The sequence below is a fragment of the Copadichromis virginalis genome, linkage group LG1, assembly GCF_057382275.1.
Source record: "Copadichromis virginalis isolate Kocher_CV1m ecotype Utaka linkage group LG1, C_Virginalis_male_GT1.1, whole genome shotgun sequence".
Lineage (NCBI taxonomy): Eukaryota > Metazoa > Chordata > Actinopteri > Cichliformes > Cichlidae > Copadichromis > Copadichromis virginalis.
The window spans coordinates 6,608,573-6,632,819 of NC_140618.1; the positions used below are offsets into that span (position 1 = coordinate 6,608,573).

The window sequence follows — 24,247 nt, forward strand, 5'->3', positions numbered from 1 at the left end:
GCCGCCCTACTAAATAATGCATGAAGAGGGTAAACCTCCCCTGCATGGAAAATGAGAGTAACAATGTAGCCTTCAAGCAGATTGCAACTGATTAAAAACACTACAGTATTGATAGACAATTGCCAGCCGTCGGTGTGTGTGTGTGTGTGTGAGTGAGAGAGACAATGTTTGACGGAGAGATACAGTGAGGAAGACAAGGGGACTCAAAGCAGTAGGTGGTGCGCTGCACGCTGTGTTAGACTAGGCAGCAAATAAAGCGTTACAGAACCGGAAATATGATATTTCCTTAAAAATAAAAGCATCCAGTGAAACAAGCAAAAGTTGAACGTGGGGAAAACGTGTCATTCCCTTTCTTAATGAGAGCAGTGTCCACATGTGCAATATTTAGCACATTAGTTATCCATGACTGTATTATTCGGGATAGCTGAATCAGTGTTATCCCCATAGATAGATAAACAGATATTTTTTATGCTCTTTTCTCTTTAAAAATCGCAACAAGTTCGCGAGTGAAACTTTATTTTTGAAATACCTCACCGGAAAAGCTCCGTGTGCGTTGTCTGTAACTTGACCGTGTTTCTGACAAGCCTCTCATTGATGTAAGCAGCGCCCACGGCTTAAATGAGCCTCGTTCAGGAGCGTTTCTTAGTTCAGACACGGGCGGAGAGCTGGCAGAGACGGACTCTTCTTCTTCTCCACCACCTCCTGCTGTCCTCCTCCATACTCTTCCCCAGTCTCCATCTCTCTGTCACTCTCCATCCATCATCCATCCGTCTGCGTCTTTTGGATACCTACCTTCCTCTCCTTACAGCGCGTCAGCCCAGCTGGATCAGTCCATCCTCCACATGTCTTCTCCACCGTGGTCCAACTGCAGGCTGCTTTTGCTGTAATAATGCCTGGCTGAAAGGCTCGCAGCGGGGTTTTTCTTGCAGCAAAGGGAACGCCGAAGAAGAGCTCGGTGGAGCGCGGCTCTGCGTAATGGATTTACTTTTGTCCAAGCAAAGTTGGATTTTGTGAAGAGCCTCGTGGACCCCTACAATGGTCAGAAAAGGAGGGCGTTTTTAGAAAAGGTGCTTTTGGGTTAGGAATCACATCGTCAGAGGAAATGCACAGAGGTGAGTTGTACAGGAGCCCCTCGGTCATCCGAGGTGCGCGTCAAGGTCTGATTCCTTGGCCACGACACGGACGACAGCACATTTCAACCTTGGATATAATGTTTAACGTTTAATCCTCTCCTTTTAGCGCAGCTGACAGTTTAACTGCAGGTTGTGGGGTTTGATCCCATCAGAATGAAGGTGCCATGAAATTCAAATAGCCTATTAACCATGGATGCGCTTTAGAATATTAAAATGCGCCTCGTTAATTTAATGTTTTTCGCTTAATCTGATGCAATTTACAGACAGTTTTCAACGGGTTTTTTTCCTGCTTTCTGTCACACCTATTTCCATTCTTCCTTTATTTGCATCTACTTGCCCTCTTGTGACAGATCTTGGTTCAAGCTTCTGCTGCTCAAACCACGCAGGTCCTCCAGGGTTTGGTTAGGTCTGATTGGCTTTAGTCGACCGGAGCACATTCGCTGCTAATTAGAAAGACTTAATAAATAAATAAAAGCGAACACCATTAATCATCTGGTATTTTGAGCATTTAATCGATAAAAATAGTTTTGTGGTTTTATTATATTGTAATGGTCCAGTGGTGCAAGAAAAAAAAACAGAATCTGTGCGGCACTCAGTTTACAATCAGTAAACAGTGGGAACAGATTTATGATCATAGTGGACAGCAAAGGTCAGATACAATTTTTTTTTTAAAAAAACGCACAGCAACGATACGAGCCGTCAGCGCGCATTGACTGCTTCCAATAAGGCGTAATAAAAACAACTCGTCACAAACAGTGTAGCCTAGCGTAAATCTGTCCAGAAAAGGAAACTTAAAGCTATTATATGTTTTAATATATGTTATCAATAACCTAAAAATATATACTCTCATATTACTTTGTAATGCACGGGTTACAGCTAGGGGTGTCAATGGGTGCTACCATGGCCAGTTCCTTCTCTGCTGCGGTGGAAACGACGAAGTTTAAGAGCCAGTCACAGACGTCCCGCACACGCGCGTGCTGCCGCCGGAGCGACTCCCGCTGCAGCCACAGGATCGTGCCGTTGGCACAGGAGGCACGCGCCGGAGCACAAGGCTGCAACGCCGATTAAGTGCATCGAACCTGTCAAAGGGTCTGCATGTGTGGGCAGTTCACTGCATCGCTGAGGCGCTGAGGTTTAGGCCATGAAAACGATTTAACAGCAAAGCGAACCACCGCTAACAAAGGTGAGGAGAGCGTCACTGCCAGAAAGTAGCTTGGCCGCAAGAGGTTTGCTCAATACACGGGGATGAAAAAACAAGTTCTGGGCATGTAACTCTATCCTGACCACGTCTTAATAATAAGTGACCAGAAGATACATAGTGTTTTAAGTTCAGCTTTACAAAGAAACCTTAAAGAAAAATATTTTTAAGTAGTAAAAACTACTGAACAGGCTAGAGTTCCTTGCACTTCAAAATAAAAGCTGCTTCAAGCATTACTGTCCATATTAAGTCACTAACCTGCTGTTTCTAGGGAACTGCCTTTGCTGACTTTGAGGTGTGTTTGTAAATGCTCAGATTAATACATGAAAACCAATCCTGCTTGCGGTGAGTCTAATAGCCAGCATAGTCTGGTGTGTTCCAGCGCTGTTGATTTTCTGATGCTTTCAGCACCCTCTCTGGGTGAATGTACCTCACTATTTCACTACACAGGTTACAGTGTGAGTAAAACTGAAGCCTTTTTAGAGACTTTCATATCTTATCAACTGTTTGGCAACAGCCATGATGAACTGCAGGATATTTCTGCCTGGTGTGGCCATTAAACAAAGAATTCTGCATCTCCCCCTAATATAAAGACAGTTTAGTTTCTATGTCCCTTTGCTTTGTACTTGTAGCCACAAGGGAATTATCTAATTCCCAGGCACTTCTAACTCGTGCCCATAAGTTATTCATCTTGAAGCCACACTAAATCATTGGCAGGCAATAGTATCTCATGGGCCTGCAATGATATTTCTTCCACCCGTGTAACAGGGGGTGTCTCCGTAGGGTACAGCAGTGCTGCTGATTCTGTTTCAGTTCAGAAAGCTGCGGTGACCTCAGTTTGTGCCCAGCTTCTGCTTGGTTTGGACGCCTTAGTGAGAAGTGATGTAAAGATGAAGTGACATGACCTAGAATAGCAGGGTTGAAACCGGCGGTAACGTTTCCTCTTGTGCTTTAAAATGACCAGAGGTCAATGAGATGAGATGACCCAACCTACATTTTTAAAAGAGTGCTTTATTTCATAAGATGTTAGCCCATTAACTCATTTTTTTTACAAGTTGTGTCTATGTTCATAATCTCCACACTCCACCCGTTTTTATACACATTTGCAAGTTGTTCTCTTGATGTTGAAGTGACAAAGACTGAAATCCTGTTTAGCTGCTGATTTATTTATATTGCTTCAAAATATGTTACAACTACCAGAATAAATTATGCAACCTTTGCCATTTAAGTGAGTTTACATTTTTATAGACTTGAAACACATTTAAGTCACTGCAGCCCTCTGTCTTTACAGATAAAAGCACAGTCTGTGTTTTAAAACTTCTGACAAAAGGCCTTCGGAGTGTGGTGAGATTCCCACTGTGCACACTTTAGCTTTGTGGAGGGCAGCAGTGTTTCAGATATCTTCAGAATTTAGATTCTGGCTTATTCAGTGAAAAAGCCTCAGTGTGAGCTTGCAGCATCTCTCTGTTATTTGGGTGGTCTGCTCTCCAAAATTGCCTGTGGTAGTTCGTACTCCCACCTACTTCACTGCAAGATAATGGAGACAGAGGTAATGAGATCCTGAAGCTGGGAGGGAGGGTTTCTGTATGTGTGCATTTCAAAATGAGTCTAAGCATCTAGGCTCACTGGTACGTTTGTGTTCATTGCTCATGTTAAATGTGGATTGTTCTTCATTAGATACCCGCTTCTTTTCTTTTTCTCTCTCTTTCTGTCAGTCTTCCATCCGTCCTTCCTGGGTGCCATTATGCAATGTGCCACGCTCACACTTGCTCTCCTATTCGATGTGAGCGGGCCAACCTATTATGAACTCAGTGGGGATCAGGTCTACAGCGGCTTATCAGAGCAAGACAGTGTCAGAAGCTGTAACATGTGTGCTCTCAGCGCAGATATCATTGTACTACAACATATTCCATGTATTGGCCGTGTCCATGCGCTGCCCAGATGCCTGTCTTCTCATCAACGCTGTGGGCCCAGAGGCCCGGTATCCATTTTTTTGTGCGAATGCTTTATCTTTCTGGTGCCCAGAGGCTGCAGATTAGTAGGTGGAGTTGGTAGATTCAAATTACCTTTAAATAACTCTACAAGTATCATTGCAAGTCTGTTCACACTGTATAGGTACATTTAAAGCTGTGACTAATTCAAGTATTCCCACCATTCATATCTATATATAATCTTAGCTGTATTATTTCTTCATGTATGCCTTTATCTCACACTGAACTTTATCTCCATTAAGTGTTGTCATTAGCAACATATTTCTGAAGCCAAAATGCCTACTAGCACTGCACTTTAGTGTTGCAGATAAAACTATTATTGCTATTGATATTCTTTTGCTTCCACGTTTCGTGTTTCGCTAAGCATCTGTGGAATTCCTGAACAACTGAAACCATTTTGATAGTCATACGTGAAAATGTACTTATAGGACAAGGTAAACAATCTTTTAGATTAATATTTATTTGACATTTTATAGACCAACAATTTATCAGTTAACATGGAAATAATATGCAGTGTAATTAGAGAAAAGAATCACAGTAGCCCTTGTTTATTGTGCCGCGGAATGACAAGTACTGTCATAATAGTGTGTAGTAGAGTGTCACTATTGTGGCCAAACAGACTCATAATAAATGTAATACTGCTATTTATGGAAAATCTGATGAAAATAAATCTCCTGGTCCAATTAATTTTTGTACAGCTTTCTTAATTGTGTCTTTTTGCTTCTGTTTTCGGTAAATAAATGACACTGTAAATGGGGGTTGGAGAAAAAGTCTGTAACCATGACTGTATGAATCTTTAAAAACATGAACATGATATCAGTATTTCTTATTGAGACAATATGGCTATCATTAACACAGATATATCACAACACCCAGTCACTGAAAAGCAATGAATGAAATGGTGACCTCATGTCTAGTTCTCACTTTCCATCTTAGATTTGTGTTATTTCCAGGATGCCTGTGCACTATTTGTCCTTCCATGAATAATTTGTATTGATAATGGACTGTTTTTTTCCCTCATTCTTCCTCATTTCTCATTCTTGATATACCCTTATTGCATTAACTTTTCTCTCTCAGCTCTCCTCTTCCTTTTCCAGCCATACCTTTTTTTTAAAAATTTACTAATTCAATCACAGACGTACTTAAAAATGATATTGATCTATATTTCACTTTCATCAGACACAGGGGAAATCAATACCACAGCCGATCACATTCGGTGTCTGTTCAGTGGCTTTACTGCTGATGAACTCGAGGATATGAATACAGAATTTAAGTCACCTGTGACTAATGTGTAATATCTCTGTTTCACAGCGTGGGTACTCTTTTTTCTAATAGAAGAGGGTTTCGCTCTGGCACAGAGAACTAAAGGTAAGCTCAGGTACTCCTATTTTCTCTTAATGTTGTTTCATCCATATCGAACCAGTGTGAAATGAGGAGGCATTATCTCTACTTTTATCACATTAATTCCTTCAGGCCTCTCGTCCCTTTATAGCCTCTGCCTGCTTGTTCCTTTTCTTGCACCAATCCTCCGTATACTCTCCTTGCCTTCCAATCATCCCCCCATTCATCCCTTGACTCAATACCCCATCTGTCTGTCGCTCTCTCTTTTCCCGCTGTCTTTCTGATTTCAGAATCCCCGAGCGATTATGGCGGCCAGAGGCCCAACCAGAACGACTGTGGCACGTGGATCCGCAACATCAACGGCGGGAGTTTCACCTCCCCAAACTACCCAAACCCCTATCCACCCAATAAGGAGTGTGTTTACATCCTGGAAGGTAAAGCCAGATCACTGATGTTTCATCTTCTGCTCCATAGCGCCAGAACAGCTGACACAGTTTCCCGCCTTTCAGCGTGTTGCCTCCTTCAGTGAATGTCATTAGCCTGACTGGCATTGTTTTATATAACCTCGCTCCTATCTGATTTTCTGTTCTTTTGCTAGCGGGCAATCAGCCTGACATTTTTCCAAATGAGCCATCCGGAGTTTGTTTCAGCACACAGATACCCTTTGAGAATGATGGAGAGTGGCGTATTGTGGGTAGCGCCTGACTTCTGGTCTCATCAGAGCAGTGCTACAGTGTGCTCATCTTTATTGGCAAAAGATTCGGTTATTGAAGTAAAATATAAAAGAGATGAACATCTGCTACACAACTGAGCTCTGATGGCATATCACTGAATTGTAGGCATTCTTGTCAGCTTTAGTGTTCACCAGAAATATCACACCCATCAGTAATTTGGTTTCCTGCCGCACGGGAAACATAACGGAAAGCATCATTAGTAGCTATAGGAGATGCGGTCTGGGATGCTGCTTGATGTGTTTTCTAAACTGATGAACTGTTTATCCATGAAGTTAAAGTACAGGCTCTCATGCTGATGAGATGCGTGCTTTTACCTTCTGTGGTGGAGAATAGATTTTTCATATGGCTCAAGTGCTCCCCCTGTGGACAAAGCAAGCTCAGACCTATTGTTGGTGAATAAGCCTACTGATGTGTGCAGTAGTACCTCGCAGCAGGCCTGGGACACCACAGATGGAACCTATCATTTACTATTATTTAGTCCTGAATGGCCTTAGTCATATTCATATTCAGGCTCCAGTGTTCAGCCTTTCAGTCTGAATCGCAGCGAGATGGATGCTCACGTTTGGTAGAAGAGCTAATCAGATCGCTTTGTAATCATAAACTGTGGTTAGTGAGCCTCATTGATTGTCATGTCCCAGAGTTCATCAGCTCAGTGATTATACATTCTGCTCTTTACGTATCAAGCTGTGTCATTTACATGTGTGTGTGTGTGTGTGTGTGTGTGTGTGTGTGTGTGTGTGTGTGTGTGTGTGTGTGTGTGTGTGTGTGTGTGTGTGTGTGAGAGAGAGAGAAGGAGATGGAAATTTATAGAGAAAATGAGACTCAACACATCAGGGAGTGAATGCACTCATAGCAGGAAGTGCAGGCATACAGGCTGCTCATTCAAGCAGAAAGGTTCAAATTCAAAGGCAAGAACAGAAGCAAAAACTCACACAGGGAAAAGAGAATCACTTTGGTTATTTTAGTTCACTTGTTCTCTGTGCCATACACATGTACCACCCTTGACCTTGCTCTTTTTTCTCTTTTCCTGGGTGCATTTTGCTTCTGCAAGCTTGGCATGATTGAGAGCCCCACGCCCTCACCCTCAACATCTCTTTTTAGTATGATTCATCTCTGAAGGCATGAATTGCCCTTGCAACCGACTATGTGTGTGTGTGTGTATGCGGGGAGGGAAGGCATGGTATTAAAGTGCAACAAACATTCAGTACATTCATCTGGATCTGCATGACAGATGAACTTGTGAACTAGAGTTCATGCTGTGACTGCAGTGTTGTGTATTCACAAAATCAGTGACAGCAGTGCTGACATATCCCACAGTGGCTCCATTTGTGGATGCTGTGGTCATGTGTGTCCACATACACATGGGTGACACATTAAAGGAAAAGTGCAGAATAGAATATTTTAGTGTTGGGCCATTGCACACCTGTCAGAAAATGACATTGATCATACAAGTTTCTGTAACCCACTGGAAGGATGAACAACTTTGTCACAAGATATATTCTCTCATTTGGTGCTTTGATGATGGTTGGAGAGCACTGCTTGACATCTCCGTCCGAAGTCTGTCGTAGGCGTTCAGCTGGGTTAAGATTGGGTAATGCAAAGGCAATCAAATGTGACTCACATAATTTTTATACTCATTCAGTGCACCCTTATACCTTATGGATAGAGCATTTTCGTCCTTGAAGAGACCGCTCCAGTCCAGACAGAAATGTGTCATCATACACTGAAGACTCAGAAATGCTCAGAGCAACTTTGTACTGATTTGAAGTGAACCTCTTCTGAGGCGAGAAGTGGGCTCAAACTATACATGCCAAATATTTCCCCAGCAAACAAAATCGCCTTCTGTATTGTGAAGCACTTTGTGATTTTTATCTGTGAAAAGATATAAATAAATTTGACTTATTTACTTACTTTCTCATTGTAGGTTTTCCTTTAATTTGTCACCTGTCTGTATATGTATTCTTCTGAGTGATGTATGCACACAGGGAATGCACTGTAAACAGACTGAGTAGCATAACTTGAAAGTATAAAATCTAAGCTAAAACTTGTCTGCGATGGATGGATGGATGGATGGATGGATGGATGGATGGATGGATGGATGGATGGATGGATGGACAGACGGATGGATGGATGGATGAATGGATGGATTTTGAGTTAGACCATCATATTCGGGGGTGAACACCACCTGTGCTAATATTGGTCATTATTCATAGTTTGAATAGCAGAAATTACTCTGAAAGTCCTCAGTAATGCAGCCTGTACAGAGACAGGAAACACTTTCGTTTGGATTGATCATTTTTAATTCAGTGCTACTTTTCAGTAGTCAAACCACTTTCTTGTGGGCCACTTGTCACATTTTCCTTGATCATTTTGGTTCTCTCTAGAAATAGAATATCATGCCTGAATACAACCTTAAGAAACATTTACATACAGTAAACATTTAGCATGGCTAAGTATCAGAAATTAACAGTCAGCAATGTGGAACAGGATTTACAAGACTTTATAATCTGCACCTTGCTCTGAGCCAACTTCTAAAAAGTTCATGTCACCACCCAGATTATCTGCGTCCTCTAAAGGAAAGACTTAATTGTATTCTTTTCACAGATTTTCTCCCTTTGTTTCTTTTCTCTCTCTGCTCCCTTGTTTGCCAAAGCCCTTCCTAGACAAAGGATTCAGCTGTCTTTTGATAAGAACTACTACATAGAGCCATCGTTTGAGTGTCGCTTCGATCACATCGAAATACGTGATGGGCCATTTGGTTTCTCTCCACTTATTGATCGCTTCTGTGGGGGAAAGAATCCAGAGATTGTCACATCCACAGGACGTTTTATGTGGGTTAAGTTCACCAGCGACGAGGAGCTGGAAGGCCTTGGATTCCGAATCGAGTACACCTTTATTGCAGGTACAAGCAACCGAACGGCACATTTGCACTGAATGTAATGGCACAGAGTGTGAAAGCACGTTTTTGTACACATCAAAGGTTTTGAGCAAGATGTGTGAAGAACAGGATCTGATTAGTTTGCTTTTATCCCAAAACATAAAGGAGAATCTGATCTCCGTATATCAAAAGGAATACTTATCTTCCCCCCTTTCCCATCTTGTTTGTGTTCATTACCAGTGAAAGATGATGAAAAAAGACAGAATGGACATCCACAGTTCTCTCATAGATCTACAATTTTCTTCAATCATAGATTCTCCCCCCCCCATTTTCTTGCCGTTCAATAGAGACAAGTCCAACATCAGAGCCTTCTAAATCTAAACCCAGTATGCCCAGAAATCAGTGCCTCCCATCAGGTGACAGATATTAGCTCCAAACAGACCTCCTTTCTGCTTTATCTAGGATGCGTTAATGTGATCTTATCTTGTGTTCTCTTCTTACCTGTTTCTGCTATGTGGATTGAGAGTAATGTGCCATCCAAATCTTATCATTTCAGACCCTGATTTTCATCTGCACGTGGGTGGACTGCTAAACCCCATCCCAGGTAAGCTCTTCAGTATTTTGCAGGTTTGCGTTCGATCCTTTTTGAAGAGCTCCTCTGTGCTCAGAAGCTTACCGGAGGCTATCTCAGGCACTGGCGTTAATGCTGAATGCGTAAATGTACCTTGACAGGCATACGACTGTATATGAATTGAAAGGACGTACATGAGCACACATGTACAAATTAAAGAACACGAAAGAATGAACACACACCTCTTTTATCTTGCTCTTCCCTCCCTGCCTTTCTCTCTTTGTTTCTCTGTCTTCTTATTGTCCTTTTTCCTAATGCTGCTGACTTCAGTTCAGCCTTAAATCCTTTTCTTTCCTCAATAAAATCCATTATCTGTCCCTCTGTTTGTCATGTGTTTCTTTTCATAATAACCATTTTTCTTGTTATCCTCTGCTCTTTTTTTTTTCTATTTGGTTCTTTTATGTACATCCATGTGACCCCATTCTTGACTTTTTTATTTTACACCCTTCTCTCCTTTCATTTTTTTTCTTTTTTTAATGTTTCTCCTCCACATTTCTTTTGTCTCTCTGCAGAATGCCAGTTTAATGTTGGTGGATGGGACGGGATTATCCGCTCCAGTCAGGTGGAGGAAGAAAAACGAGTGAAGCCTGGTGATGCCCTGGACTGTATCTGGACAATCAAGGCTCCTTCTCAGTCCAAGGTCAGTACAGTACTGACTAATTTTAGTCAGTAACCAGGTACAATCCTTAACACATTTTTTCTATCCTGCTCGAGCTCCATTGTTGTGCTTCCTAAACACTAAAATCTAGCTGGTGTCTATCTTTCTGCTTGAATGAGTCATGTTCAAACCCATTTCATTATGCCAGACAAATGCACACCTTGAATAAATAAAATCTCTAAACATCCTCCATTCTCACTACAAAATAAAGTGGAATAACATTAAAGGGTTTTTATTCATCTCTCTTGGGGATTGTGGTAGGACTCGACTTAAGCGGTCAAAGAAGTGCAGGAGACTGATGCTGTCCAGTGTAGCAAGTGATTTATTCACCATTCTGTGGCCCAAGAATATTTACAAAGAAACAAATAAGAAACTCAACTCTATAATAAACTCAATTCAAATAAACATAACTGAACTTAAATCAACGGAAATTAAGGTCAAACTGCACACAGCTACACTGACCTGAACCTTTCTTCTGAAACACCTGAGTTCGTCTGCTTAAATAGTCCCCTTAATCAAACACTTTCTCCTCTGGACTATTCCATTCAGTAGGTAGGTGAGATGAACATGATTATATTCATCCTCTACTACTCCTCTTGACTGGCAACATAAACTCTGGTGTAATCAATACATATCACAACATTAAATCTATTTCTTTATAAACCCTTTAAAATCAACTTTATTAAATTATAAGAATTCTTCCCCTCCTGCCCTTGGTCTCTTCCTGTGACCTCAGATGAACCCAGAAGGTATAAAGCAGGAAGTAGAACTACATTTCCTCCTTTTGCTTCTGGAAGACAGGTAGGTAAAGGTAAGTTCAAACAATACAAATTAACAGTTAAAATAAATAACATGTTAACTTAACAAACTTGCATGAATTGATTTAAACCAAGATGTTATATTATATAATCTGTAAAAGTGCAGAACATAAACAAACCCGGGATAGTAGATGTTTGCCTATTGCAGATTACATGTGAAATATGGTTAAATCAAAACAAGAATGTTAACTAAGAATGTAGACAAATGGTCTTCTCACCCACTTTGTCACAGGGATATTTGTTACACTGGCAACATACTGAGTTAGCGCCACAGAAAGACAGAAATTTTACATCTAAAGCATCAGTAATGTTTCTCTCAGTTGTGTTCAATCATTTCACGCCTCTCAGCGTCACTGAAAATTGAGGTTACACATCTTTCTCAGTGAATTGTAAGAGCACAGGGGCTCTGTTCACACCCCAGCTCAGAATATTTATTTTGGCCACTAATGGAACTGTGGAAATGACAAAAACCTGCATGAATCCTGTCCAAGATCGCATGAAAATGATACAAAAATCTCATTGCAACAAATGCAGTTAATCCCAGAATAGATATGAATAGTCATCCATGAAAAGAAATCTGAGGAGAAGTAATTTTGAATTTTACCATGAGGACTTGAAAGGAGTTGAAGCGAGTGTGTGTGTGGGGGGGATCCTTGGAGTACAAACAAGAATAGGAACGACTCAGAATATCTAAACAGTCATGAAGTAAACTCTGAAATCATCTTGTATACTGCCAGTCTGTTCAGTGTGCCCCACTTTCCATTGCTTCACCTTCCTACTGTTCTCTGTCTTTGCACCATTAATTCTTTGCACATTCACCTATTACTATTGTGATGCTATTACACATTTCTTTTATCTATTTTTGTGTCACTGGGAAACTATTTTTGATATTCTCTGTAAGAATATCAAGTAAATAAGTAAACATGCAGCCAAGAAGATGTAAAACCACAACCCGACAAACCACCTGTTTACTGTTTACCACTGAAGGGGGACGCCTAGGAGGTGGTTTGTGGGTGTCGGTAGATCAGGTTTGTGCCAATTCACGCAGAGTCAACTCAATACTTTTTTTTTCTTTTTTTTAATCATGTTCCTTGAGCTGCTGCTGAGCAGTTTTTACAACGTAGCGGTGCAGTTGGTGTTGAGTGTTATTTCCTTGGAGTGTACTCAGTCTGTTACAGCTATGGCACCCCTCACCTATTTAAGTAAACCTCTTGTATAGACGTGTTTTTTGCCACATTTTTGAGCCAGTTTTGTCACATTTGAATGGCTAGCATGTAAAAAATTAACATCCACATGAATGCCTAGGCAGGTTGCATTGTAGCACAATGACCGCTGATTAACTTTACCTTCCAGGGGTTTTAGTGTTGTGGCTGATCGGTGGATATAAATCTGAGTGAGTCTATAAATTATTTACATTTAAATATGTAACGGTAATACATACAGTAGCATTGTGCGCTCCTTTCATTGAGAACAACACTTCTGGCAGTCTTGTCTGTACTGTGGCTGTAATTTAAAACATAATAGGTGTGAGCATTGCAAATACACAGATAGGCAGCATGGGAAAAAGCAGTGCAGGCGAATTTTATTTAGTGTGGCCCTGGAGATTCACGAGTAGGCAATATTTTCAGGCCAAGAGTGAAAACCCAGTGATAAGTTCTGATATTTATGACTAGATATCAAAAATCTCATTGGAATTACAACCGCAACCTGGCTAGCCTTAATTCATTGCTGCTCTGCTTCTCCCTAGTGACTAAATGAGTCATCCACACACTCCTGGGCTGCTCACTGGGCTCAATACACTAATGCACACAAATTCATGCACATCCTATTAAGTATAAAGTGGCAGATGCATTCAGTCACAAATTACACAGTATCCATTCATACAGTACAAGTAATTACCTATGCACATTAAATACTGATATGTATATAGGAAAGTAATATTTTATTCATACACGATTTGCATGGACACGCATTCTTTTCTTACTTGCATAGAAAGTAGCCTCCACAATCGCTTCACTGATTCATCACGTGCAGTGTGAAGCAGAAGTGAAGATGATCTGAATTTAGTAGAAGGACAGAGTTTAGTGGCCAGACATTATCTCAATGACGCAAAAGGAAAAGAGCAACAGGCTCAGCAGCTATTTAACTGCTGCCTGCTCACCGGTGTCTGTGAGCTAAATGTGCTGAAATTTAATCTGAGCCATGGTCATGATTTTATCATGTCATTATTCCTGACGTGACTTGTGCGCAGAATAATTTGTTGACTCGTGCTATGCAGTTACTCACAGTGGGAGCTGAAATGAAACACAGTTATATACTTGGGCTTAATAATAAGCAAACTATGCTGTGCTGGCTACATAGACTGTAAAGATAAGATGGACATTGCTACTGTGACAAAACCCACTGGTTTGTGAAATTAATTTTGAAGCTTGGCTGGCATTTTAACCGTCACCAATTTTTTTGGAAACACACATTGGGTGCAAGAGGTGGCTCTGACTGAGAAATGGAAAGTGTTGCACCCTCATATAGTGTCAAGGTAGCCACATCCTAAAGCATAACCTGCTTTGTTGTTTATTTTACTCAGCATGGATCCATGTTAGCATAATGAAAATTACTTTGTCTTAACTGATGTAAAACTACTGATTGAGGTCATTAATTGGTTTGCAATAGCTATGTATTTTCTCATAGGCTGCTTTATAATAGGGAGTCACCCCCTAGTGGTAATTAGAAAAAAATGCAGGTTTACATGTCATCACCTTCCTTTATGTCCAGTTTGTAAGAAAGACATTCATAAACAGGGCACAGGCTCAAAGTGAAGTTGTATCTCAGTAGTAGTGTTATTGTAGAAAAAGCACAGGTGTAGTAACAAAATTATATGAATAAAGAAACTGTATTGAGGATGCTTTCTACTGGCTGCATAGTCTAGCATTTTTACACGTTTCTCTAACAAGTCAAAGGTCCTGTTTCAGTCCAGTAAGGAGACCCACATATCTCAATGGGGTTGTGTCAGCAAGAGTGTCTGGTGTTAAAATGTGGCAGATCAAACATGTAGAACTACCTTCTAGCGTGACCCCTTGTGACTAAGGGAGCAGCTGAAAGTAGCTTTTATTAAATCTGTTTTGTAACTGGCTTATTCTTTATGACTTGCTTCTTTGTGCTTCATGCTATAACCAGGTGAAACTGTTATAGGCTGAGAATCGATGCGATGTTCAAGGACAAACTAGTGCATTTCAGTCAGGTTTTTAAAAATCCCATTAAATTTTGGGTCAGTACAACATGATAAATACAAGGTGTTTTGATACTTGTGTTTGACTGCAATTTCTGGAAAGCTGAAATTTTCTGACTTTCTGACCAGGTGAACACACCATTAGTATTTCATTCTGAGCCCAGGCTTTCAATGCCAGGAGAGCTGCAGCTTCAGCTCACTAGTCTTTCCTCCCTGCGGCATTCTCTGAAGAGAACCATGAAAAAAACAGTGTGTGAGGAACACAGAGCACGCTGCTCCATATTCTCAGATTTACTTTTACACATTGCTATACATTGCTATATGTATCACAACCTGGATGAATTAGATTTACTTTGTTGAAGTAAATCTATGTTCTTTCCATCTGTTAAACTCTTTATCCTTCCTCCATACCTACATGCTCTAAGGAAGGGCTTTATAACAATTCACAGGTTCACGGGGTTCTTCTCTTATCTGTGTTTTGTTTATTACGAGTGTCTGAACATCTTCCGTGTCTGCTATATTGGGTTTTCTGATTTAATGAATATTTTTCACACTTTGCTGACATAAAAAGTAAAGTTAGTCTGCTGTCATGGTTAGACAGCAGTGAAGCGAAGTGATGTATCGCTGTGAATTTCATTTGATTTGCATCTCCTGTGCATCCCCAGATCTACCTGCGCTTCATAGACTACCAGATGGAGCATTCCAATGAGTGTAAGAAGAACTTCGTGGCTGTGTACGATGGCAGCAGTGCCATTGAAAACCTCAAGGCCAAGTTCTGCAGCACCGTGGCTAACGATGTGATGCTTAACAACGACATGGGAGTCGTACGAATGTGGGCCGACGAGAAGAGCCGACTCAGTCGCTTCCGCATGCTGTTCACATCATTTATTGATCGTGAGTGCCAGTCTTCCTGACAATACTAATTCAGCCTGGACCCAGCATTTTAACATCTTGTTTCCTCATGTGAACTTCCACATGGTTGAGTATTTGGCCTAGAGCCATTTGTTATGCTGTTAAAAAAAACAAAACAAGCATAAGACATCAGTTTCTGGATGCCATCTGGAATACACAGAACGGGCTCAGTCTGACCACACGTATAAAAACTGTGAGCTAGACAATTTTTACGGCATCAAACCCGGCATTCTGCTGCGGGTTTAACGCTGCTGTTGAACAGCACTTTATGCATCTCTGTAGATATTGACTAATTAAAGGGATTTAACCATCTCTAGCTTTTTTTTAAGCTGACAAATAAGATAAAATATAACAGTTTTGTGTTATTATTTGTTTATTAGGAGTGTGATTTGTAGTTTTCTTTGCCCTCTTTGGCTGAATAGTTCTCTGTTAAGAACGGGTAAGCCGTAGGGATTTATATAGATAAGATTTTGTTGCCATCATCAATTCTGCTTGTTGGTTTGGTGATTCATTAACACTTCCCTAATGAGTCTTTGTCATTTTCCTGTTTAGGAAAAAAGAAAAAAAGCCTTCACAGGTTTTCAGCATTAGCATGGCTGATTTACTATTTGAGTCCAAACACATTCAATAAACAGAAGAAAAACGCTTACATGTGACTCGGGCATGCAAAAAGTTCTGCTGCCTTGTGTTTTAGATTCAGCAAGTTTCATAAAAATGTGTTCATACTAATAAAAGAAACTGAAACTTTGGAGAATCTGGTGCCTCTTCTCAACTGGAACCAGTTCTCAATTCCCATCCGTAAAGAGAAATACATGTTGATACTTTCAGGATCTTCCAGGCCCTAAATTATCAACCCCACACACACGAGCAGTCGTAAAAACAGTTGATTTATGAGGTCCTGTGTTCTATTTGCATCAGCAGTCAGCAGCAGACACTGAAGTGGCATTTCAGCAAGGAAAGCTAATTACGCTGCGCCATGTTTAGACCGCAGATATGAGAAAACCAATTATTAACTCCAGCATTTTTAAGTAACTGAAAGTATCAAATAGTTTCTTGATATGCATGTCACCGCATCATACTGTGTTTATTATAGGTCACTTACAAAAGGAAACTAGAAATTAATTTCTCTGTTTTGGTAAAAGGAAATGCTGCATGGGGTTAATGGAAGTAATTTCAGTTTGGGCTTCATCACTTTTGAAGTACAAGAGATTTTCAGACAAATGCTGCCAAAGGTTGCGTATAAAGTAGAAAGAAATTGCCAGGCAGAAAACAGTTTTCTGTTAGCACACTGTAATATTTTCATTAAATGCCTGAATGGACTGAAATATTAATTGCTACATTCTCCTGCACACTTCCCAAGCCCTGTGTGAATGCTAATGTTGTTTTCATCAGCAAACCCATAGCGATTGCAGTCGCAACTTGAAGGCTTTTAGATTCATCAAGAGTGTTTTTCTTTTTGTTTTTTTACTTGAAGAGTCCTTAAGATCATTTGGATCCTCATTAATTCTGACTTTGAGTAACACACAGTTCATCTCAGAGTAGTCTGAAGACGCCTGAAGAACTCCTAAACTTTATTTGGTCAGAGTCAGCGACTGGCTTAAAGTTTGCTTGGAGGTCAGAGGGAACAATTAATCTTTGTCACTTAGTACAAGATGAGTTGTGCCTTTTGCACTCCGTCATGTGCTCTAATCTTCCAGCAGAATCCCCTATGAAATGTAAACCAGGCACATGAAAGCCTTATTAAATAAACACACGGCCACACAATGCACACACTCAGATGAGTTATGTCCTTGTGTGAGGAGAGAGGCTGTGAGGGTGAAGCGCTGTTGACACCTTCCTAGAAACTACATTTTGAAGGCGAGAGACACATAATCGGTTTGGAAGTGATGGCGGTGTCAGGGGAGCGACCCTGTCTACTTTCTCACTGGGAAATAGAAGGAGAGCACACTCCAGCGCACACATACTCTGTCATGCACAACCTCACATACATGCCCATATGCATGTCCCGCTGTCAAAGTTATTTAACCCTGAGGCAGAGGAAGCAAGTGGAGGCACAAAGCCCTCATCACAATGGACCTTGGAAGAGGGTTGAAACTAGTAGAGCAAACTAGAGTCTGTTTCAGCTGTGATAAAGACTCAGAGAGTGTGTGTGCACACAGCCGCTAAGCTTGTGTGTTTAAAAAAAGAGAGAGGAAAAAGGGGTGGAATGATTTACTCAGGGGAGCTTGGAAGGGACAGTTTGGAGAAGCGAACAAGCCATAAGAGACAGATTTTGCTTTGTACTGCATGCGAAGAGGAACAATATTTATCTTTGTGAACACCATTTTAAAAGCATGCTCATCCTTTGGGCTCAACAAAGAAGTATAAATATGAGGCATACATTAATCATAATTGTTTTTGTTTTTTATGTTATCATTACTTTATTCCAATCTATTCTCTGTTACATCCTTTACTCAACTGAACAGGACAAATCTGATTGGGTCATATTTTGCACAAGTTATGAGCTTTAGGATTGGACAGCGTGCTTAGCACTGTTCTGGCTTTGAATCTCTCAGTGTGGACTTGGCATGTTTTCCCTCTCTGAACTCCCATTTGTTACTCAGTGATTCCTGTTTGTCGTGTATGTGAGCGTGAATGGCTGTTTCTGTGCCTGCGCCATCCTGTCCAGGATATACGACACGTCTTATACAAATAATTGGATACTAATGGATTTAGTGTAAAACCGACTTGAAATTAGATGAAGAAAATATCCTGTAGACATCATTTTCTGTTATTGTTGGCAACTGAAATGGAAACAAATTAAATGAAAGCATACTACTCATCAGCTGTTTTAACCCTGTAAAGCTTGAACCATGAAATAATTACCATAAAATTCAAATTTTTAGAAACTAGAGTGTTTATTGAACCTTCTGACAAATTAAAGAAAAATAAAATAATAATTTGCATGTATTAGTTTTAGTAGTAGTTTAGTTTTAGTTTTGCTCCTGGTATTTCTGTGCAGTTTTTTACAGTGGCAATGCATGTGTCCGATGATTCATATGATCAGATTTTTTGGGGGGAAAACACACTGAACCACACAAACTCATGTAGCGAATATGACACACTTGGCGTTAAAAGTGTTTATAATATAGGGCTGCTCTCACAAAGATCAGGTTTTCTAATTTCCCTTATTTTGTATTAGACTCAATAAGAAGTTTTAGTTGCACACTCCTGTTTCTTTACAACCCGACATGAATTTTCCATTTGTTATATAGAGGACTTTGTGAAATATTAACCAACTATTAGTGTTAAAATATTCTGTCTGCTAAACAATTCCTCTGGACTAATAAACAAAATACTCTATAAATATCCTTAAGTAACCTAAACCCAGTTTCCACATCACCCATCTCTAGTTCCACTTGGCAGATAAGAATTGGCTTTTGCTGCAGCTCCAAACTTGTCTATACGAGTATGCAGTCATCTGCATCTTCTTTCAGCCTTGCATGTCTTCCTGCTGACTGGAAGTGCATCGGTCTCCTGAGCCCAGCAGCCAGCCTCAATTACCAGCCGTCTCTGCCATCACAGTCTTCATACGCTGAAAGTTGCTTTAATGTGCTGTGTCTCGCGGCACCTGCCTAACCACCTGCACCCCCATGATGAACCGAAGCCATTTCTGCCCCCACATCCCCACCTCTGCCTTTCTTTTCATCTTTTCCCTATTCCCCCTCTCCACCTGCTCTCTGTCTCCCCTCTGTTAGAGTCTCTTGACGTGATGGCTGCAGTTTAGTGAAGCCGTCATCTCCTCCCCTCGTCACTCCGATGTTATGTGTGCAGGAAATGATGATGCATGGCCTTATGTGTACTGTGTCTCCATTAGACCTCCAGTGTTTCAGAAAATAATAGAACATTTCATCTTTTATTACGGGCCTCTACAGATTTCCACAGCCAAATGATTGTTCTTTTATTGTTATTGTTTTATTGTTATCATCAAAATAGCTTCTGGTCCTTTTCACAGTGTAGTCATCTTTTACTCAGCACTGTTAGACAGATGTTTTCTTTTTTTCTAAATTCCATTATCTCGGTGTATTGTCTTTTGCCTGCAGCTCCTTGCAACGACAATACTTTCTTCTGTCACAGCAACATGTGTATTAACAACTCCCTGGTCTGCAATGGCGTTCAGAACTGTGTCTACCCATGGGATGAAAACCACTGCAAAGGTGATTATCTTCTTTCTTCCAGCTAGCTGATTAAGATTTACATGGCATGTTTGTAGAGTTTGGATTTGCTTTTAAATTTCCCAGTTTTCATTGCTTTTTTCCCTCTCGTTAACCTTTTTGCTACAGAGAAGCGATCTAAGGGGCTTTTTCATCAGATCACTAAGACCCATGGCACCGTTATCGGCGTCTCATCAGGCATAGTTCTTGTTCTTCTTATCATCTCCATCCTGGTCCAAATGAAACAGCCAAGAAAAAAGGTAATACAGTCTTTGTTTTGCCATTGGTTGTAGTTGGACTTTCATTTTTTTTTTTTTTTGACTTTTCTTTTTTTTTCCCCAAGCTTTATTTTCATTTTTAAATTGGAAAACAAATAAAAACAAACAAACAAACAAAGCAAAAAAACAAACAGAAAACTCACAACTTGTATCTATGCCTTTCAAGGTTAACCTCAGACATCTGAAAACCAAACACAGAAAATACAAGCATAATAATAATAATAATAATAATAATAACAACAATAATAATAATAATAACAGCATAGCAACATTAATAATTACAGATTTTTTTTAAAGCAAACAAAAACAAAAACAAAAAAACAAATAACTCAAAAAAAAGAAGAAAAAAGAAAAAGAAAAAAGTGAGCAAGACAGAAAACACACCATGTGAACCCCTCCCACCATCCCCCCACCCCTTTACCCCTGTATGGCTCTCAACCTCATCACATTGTGTATCAAGACAGCCCATATTTACACCTATCTATAGAAACTCTCATGCACAGGAATCAACATCTCCCACGATAAAACTGCAGCATTCAGGAAATCGAGTCAGGAGGGCCTAACCGGGGATCAACTCAAGGCAGACCCAGGGGGATTTGCGTCATCTCTATGATCTATTAGGTCCAAAGACGGTGGTTGGACTTTCATGACTTTCATTCAACTAAGAGATGTCGGAGCCTAAAAAGATGATACAATATTAAAAGCAATGGAATTACTTACAAGTTGGAAACGAATGTAGCTCTAAAGACAGAAAACCAAAAAAAGCTTATGCTTAGATTTCACCACATGTCATAAATAATCCAGTACATGAGATAGGAAATGTATAGTCGCATTGTAATATCTTCTTATGTTACACCATTTTCTCTTAAGCTTCCTTTTCCATCTATTTTTATATCACTCTATGATGCCTCATAACTCCCAGAACCCATTACTTACTCAGTAAGCATTACTTTATGGCTGTCTTGAGGTGGCCAGAAATATTGGAGTCTGACTCTCCCATAATGGATTTCTCCCTGAGTGAGTGCTGAACATTTTTCAAAGTGGAGACCCTAAAAAGGAGTACTCTCCTTTTGACTCATGCTTTAAATGGATATAAAATATATATATTAAAAAGCAAGCAAATAATGTGCATTGAGTTAAATTATTCATTCATGTTTATGGCACAAAAGGTACTTACTAAAACAAGTGCTTAAGTACTTGTTTTACCATTTTAGAAACATGACTGTTTAAGTGGAGAAAGTTAGAGAAGATTCAGAGTTAGGTGTTTCAGATTTAACATTTAACTGGCATTTCCCAGCTGACACCCATCCAGTTAATCAGCACAAAAAAGAAAACATACATAAATGTCTCATGTGATAAATTAGTCAAAGTCAAATTTATTTATATAGCACATTTAAAACAACAACTGTCAACCAAGGTGCTGTACATTTCAGATAATCAAAAGAGATAAAAACATAGGAAGACATGATAAAATTAAAGAAAAAGAAGCATAAAATGAGATGATTTGAGTAAGAAATGAGACACATAAAAGTACAAATTCATTCTGATTTAAAACCCAAGGTTTTGAAGTGTCTAATGTTGGAGAGGTCCTGATGAAAAGGGGAAAATAATTAAATCTCTGTCCACATTGGACCAAATCACTCGTATAGGAAAAGGAGAGATTTAGTTTTCAGAGTGCTTCAAGCAGCACATTTATTACATTTTTTTTGACAGTTTTAAGACTTAAAATGGTTATTCCTTCTATTGTCTTGATATATGCTCATGCTGCATCACAGTGGACAACCAGTGGCCTGGTAATCACTTAAGTGTATCGTCTGAATGGATCTTTTTCTTTTCAAGGTTGTAGCTCGACGTCCTGGTGTTTTCAATAAGGCTGGATTCCAGGAGGTCTTCGACCCTCCCCACTACGAGCTCTTCTCTTTGCGTGACAAAGAGATGTCCTCTGACTTAGCTGACCTTTCTGAGGAGCTGGACAGCTTCCACAAGATGCGGCGCTCCTCCACTATGTCCCGCTGCGTCCACGAGCACCACTGTGGTTCACAAGGCTCTGTGGCTACTGGCGGTGGCAGTATGAAACACAGCCGCACCACTCTGAGCTCGATGGAGCTGTCCTACCACAACGACTTCTCCAAGCCGCCACCCATGAAGACTTTCAACTCCACAGCCAGCTATAAGAAGAGCTGCTATGGCTACAAGCAGCACTCACAGACTCACGACTGCGACCAGCAGGTCATTGAGGACCGAGTCACAGAGGAGACCACATGTGAGATTTATGGGCGCGGTGCAACAGGAGTGGGTGGAGGAGCCGCAGGTGGAGGAGCAATGGGAGGAGGAGGAGCATCAGGGATTGCAGGAGGAGCAATTGGTGGAGCGGTGGGTATAACGGGAGGAGTGGCAATGGGTGGTGGGATGGGTGGTGGAATGAGTATGGCAGGAGCCATGAGCATGGCAGGGCCTAGTGGCATCGCTGGAGGTATTGGTGGGATGGGAGGAGCCTGTGGAACCCTCAGTGTTCGTGGCAACAGTGCTCGTAACAGTACCACCATAGTTGATCCACAACAGCGCTCGATGTCCATGGACTTTTAGATGGAAGAAAAGAAATGGAAACAGATCTTGCAGGTCGATCATCTAAAGAATGCAAGACAGGAGGACTATAATTCCAAACTGATTACTCCTGCGTGCTCTTCTGCCATTGGTCTTCAAGCACTGGTATTGTGGGTTAAATCTCGAGGACTCCTCTCATTCTCATGTGTAGGTTTGGGAAGAATGGATCAAAAGAACTAAAAGGAAGTGGGGAAAAAATCTGACATAACTACTGGTTCTGTTCTTCAGGATACTGAATGATTCGGAGTGCACAAAGTGTGGAGACATCTGGTCTCTGCAGTCTTATACTCAATAAACATCTCCTTCCATCAGAGACTTCTAGGAGAATGTTCTCGCATGTAGACCCAGACTTCTCTCTGTTGGGTTACCACTCAAACACAGAAAGAGAGAAACCTGGAGAGATGTTGTAGACTGACTTTTTGCATTTATTCACCTGCCATGCACAGATATATGATATATGATCGATAGTGTGTCTTCTAATAATTTATTTGAGTCTTTATTTTTGTCAGTGTACTGTACCGTTAAGACCAGTATGTATCCAGCCTCACGATGATGCTTGGCTTTTAACTCTTTGATCTTTTTTATTTGTTGCTCAGACGATTTTATGAAGGTGACTCATCCATGACATGTTGTGTTGATGATGAGGTGGAAGATGAAGAAGTTGTTGTTATCAATAATGATCAACTAAATATGAAGATGGCGATGATAATTATGTGATATTACTATAATAATTATGTATTTTTCATGGTTACCTCACATATACAGAAGGTACACTTCATTCAGTCTCTCCTCAGGAAGAGCACATGAAGAGACTGTCTTATTTTGCTAAAAAATACAGAAAAAGACTATTTCTGCTCTGTGAGTTTTATAGCATAAGAGGATTCAGACTTTGAGTGATCATTTATCAGATATAAATATTTGGATGTGAGCCCTGGCTTGAATCAAGATAGCCTCTCTCTGCCATGCCTCTCCAAACCCCTACCCTTAAAAGGAGAAAATGTAATTCCTCTGTGTCCCCATGAATCGAGTGTGTAAAACAAGCACAACCTGTTTCCTTACAGTGACAGACATGTAGCCTACTTGGGACTCAATTATGATTTTAACCACTAGTTGTATAATTTCATTTTGTTGAATTAAATGAGAGCTTATTCACCTCACCGTGTGAGTGTTTCTGTTCGCTGTAACCAAAAAAAACATAAAAGTAACTCTGCTCAGGCTGGAGATGTCAGGACAAGATTCACTTTGTGACATGCAGGCAGAACAGACACAGCCTATGCAAAGTGTTTTGGTTTGCTTTGATGCAAAAGGGGCTGTGGGGATACTTTATTCCCTGAGTTGTGCGAACCTTAAGATTGAGTTTAAGTTGAACACAAATAATCAAAAGCTGACAAATTCCACTTCCATCATCTGTTGTGCTTAAAAGACTTTTTGAGTGGAATGCATAATGCATTGCTTCCTGACCACCAAAGACCAATTAAGCTTAATTAATATTTACAGATTATTATTTTCTCTTTGCCTCTCACTCTGTCTCTCACTTGCTCTCTTATTTGCTTTGCTGTCATGATGTGTTTGCCTTGTTAAAAGCTTATGACACAGTCTTAAAGTATTTGGCCGTTATTGATGCTAATTCCTTTATGCATTGGGCTGGTCAC

At 40.4% G+C, this 24,247-nt stretch overlaps 1 protein-coding gene across 1 annotated transcript; it reads left to right on the forward strand.

Moving 5' to 3' along the window:
- Window positions 1–570: 570 nt before the first annotated feature.
- neto2a (neuropilin (NRP) and tolloid (TLL)-like 2a) lies at window positions 571–23,752 on the forward strand. Its single transcript, XM_085436845.1, has 10 exons — window positions 571–1,112; window positions 5,634–5,690; window positions 5,954–6,097; window positions 9,051–9,299; window positions 9,832–9,879; window positions 10,419–10,546; window positions 15,274–15,502; window positions 19,603–19,716; window positions 19,843–19,973; window positions 21,831–23,752. Exons 1-10 carry the CDS (start codon window positions 1,103–1,105, stop codon window positions 22,575–22,577), a joined length of 1,857 nt encoding a protein of 618 aa, XP_085292971.1. The 5' UTR covers window positions 571–1,102; the 3' UTR covers window positions 22,578–23,752.
- The last annotated feature ends 495 nt before the right edge of the window (window positions 23,753–24,247 follow it).

Bases quoted from the DNA above. Each gene is read 5' to 3' on its own strand.
- neto2a (XM_085436845.1), top strand. The intron at 6,098-9,050 runs GTAAAGCCAGAT...TGTTTGCCAAAG, and splicing joins GTGTGTTTACATCCTGGAAG to CCCTTCCTAGACAAAGGATT. The intron at 10,547-15,273 runs GTCAGTACAGTA...GTGCATCCCCAG, and splicing joins AGGCTCCTTCTCAGTCCAAG to ATCTACCTGCGCTTCATAGA.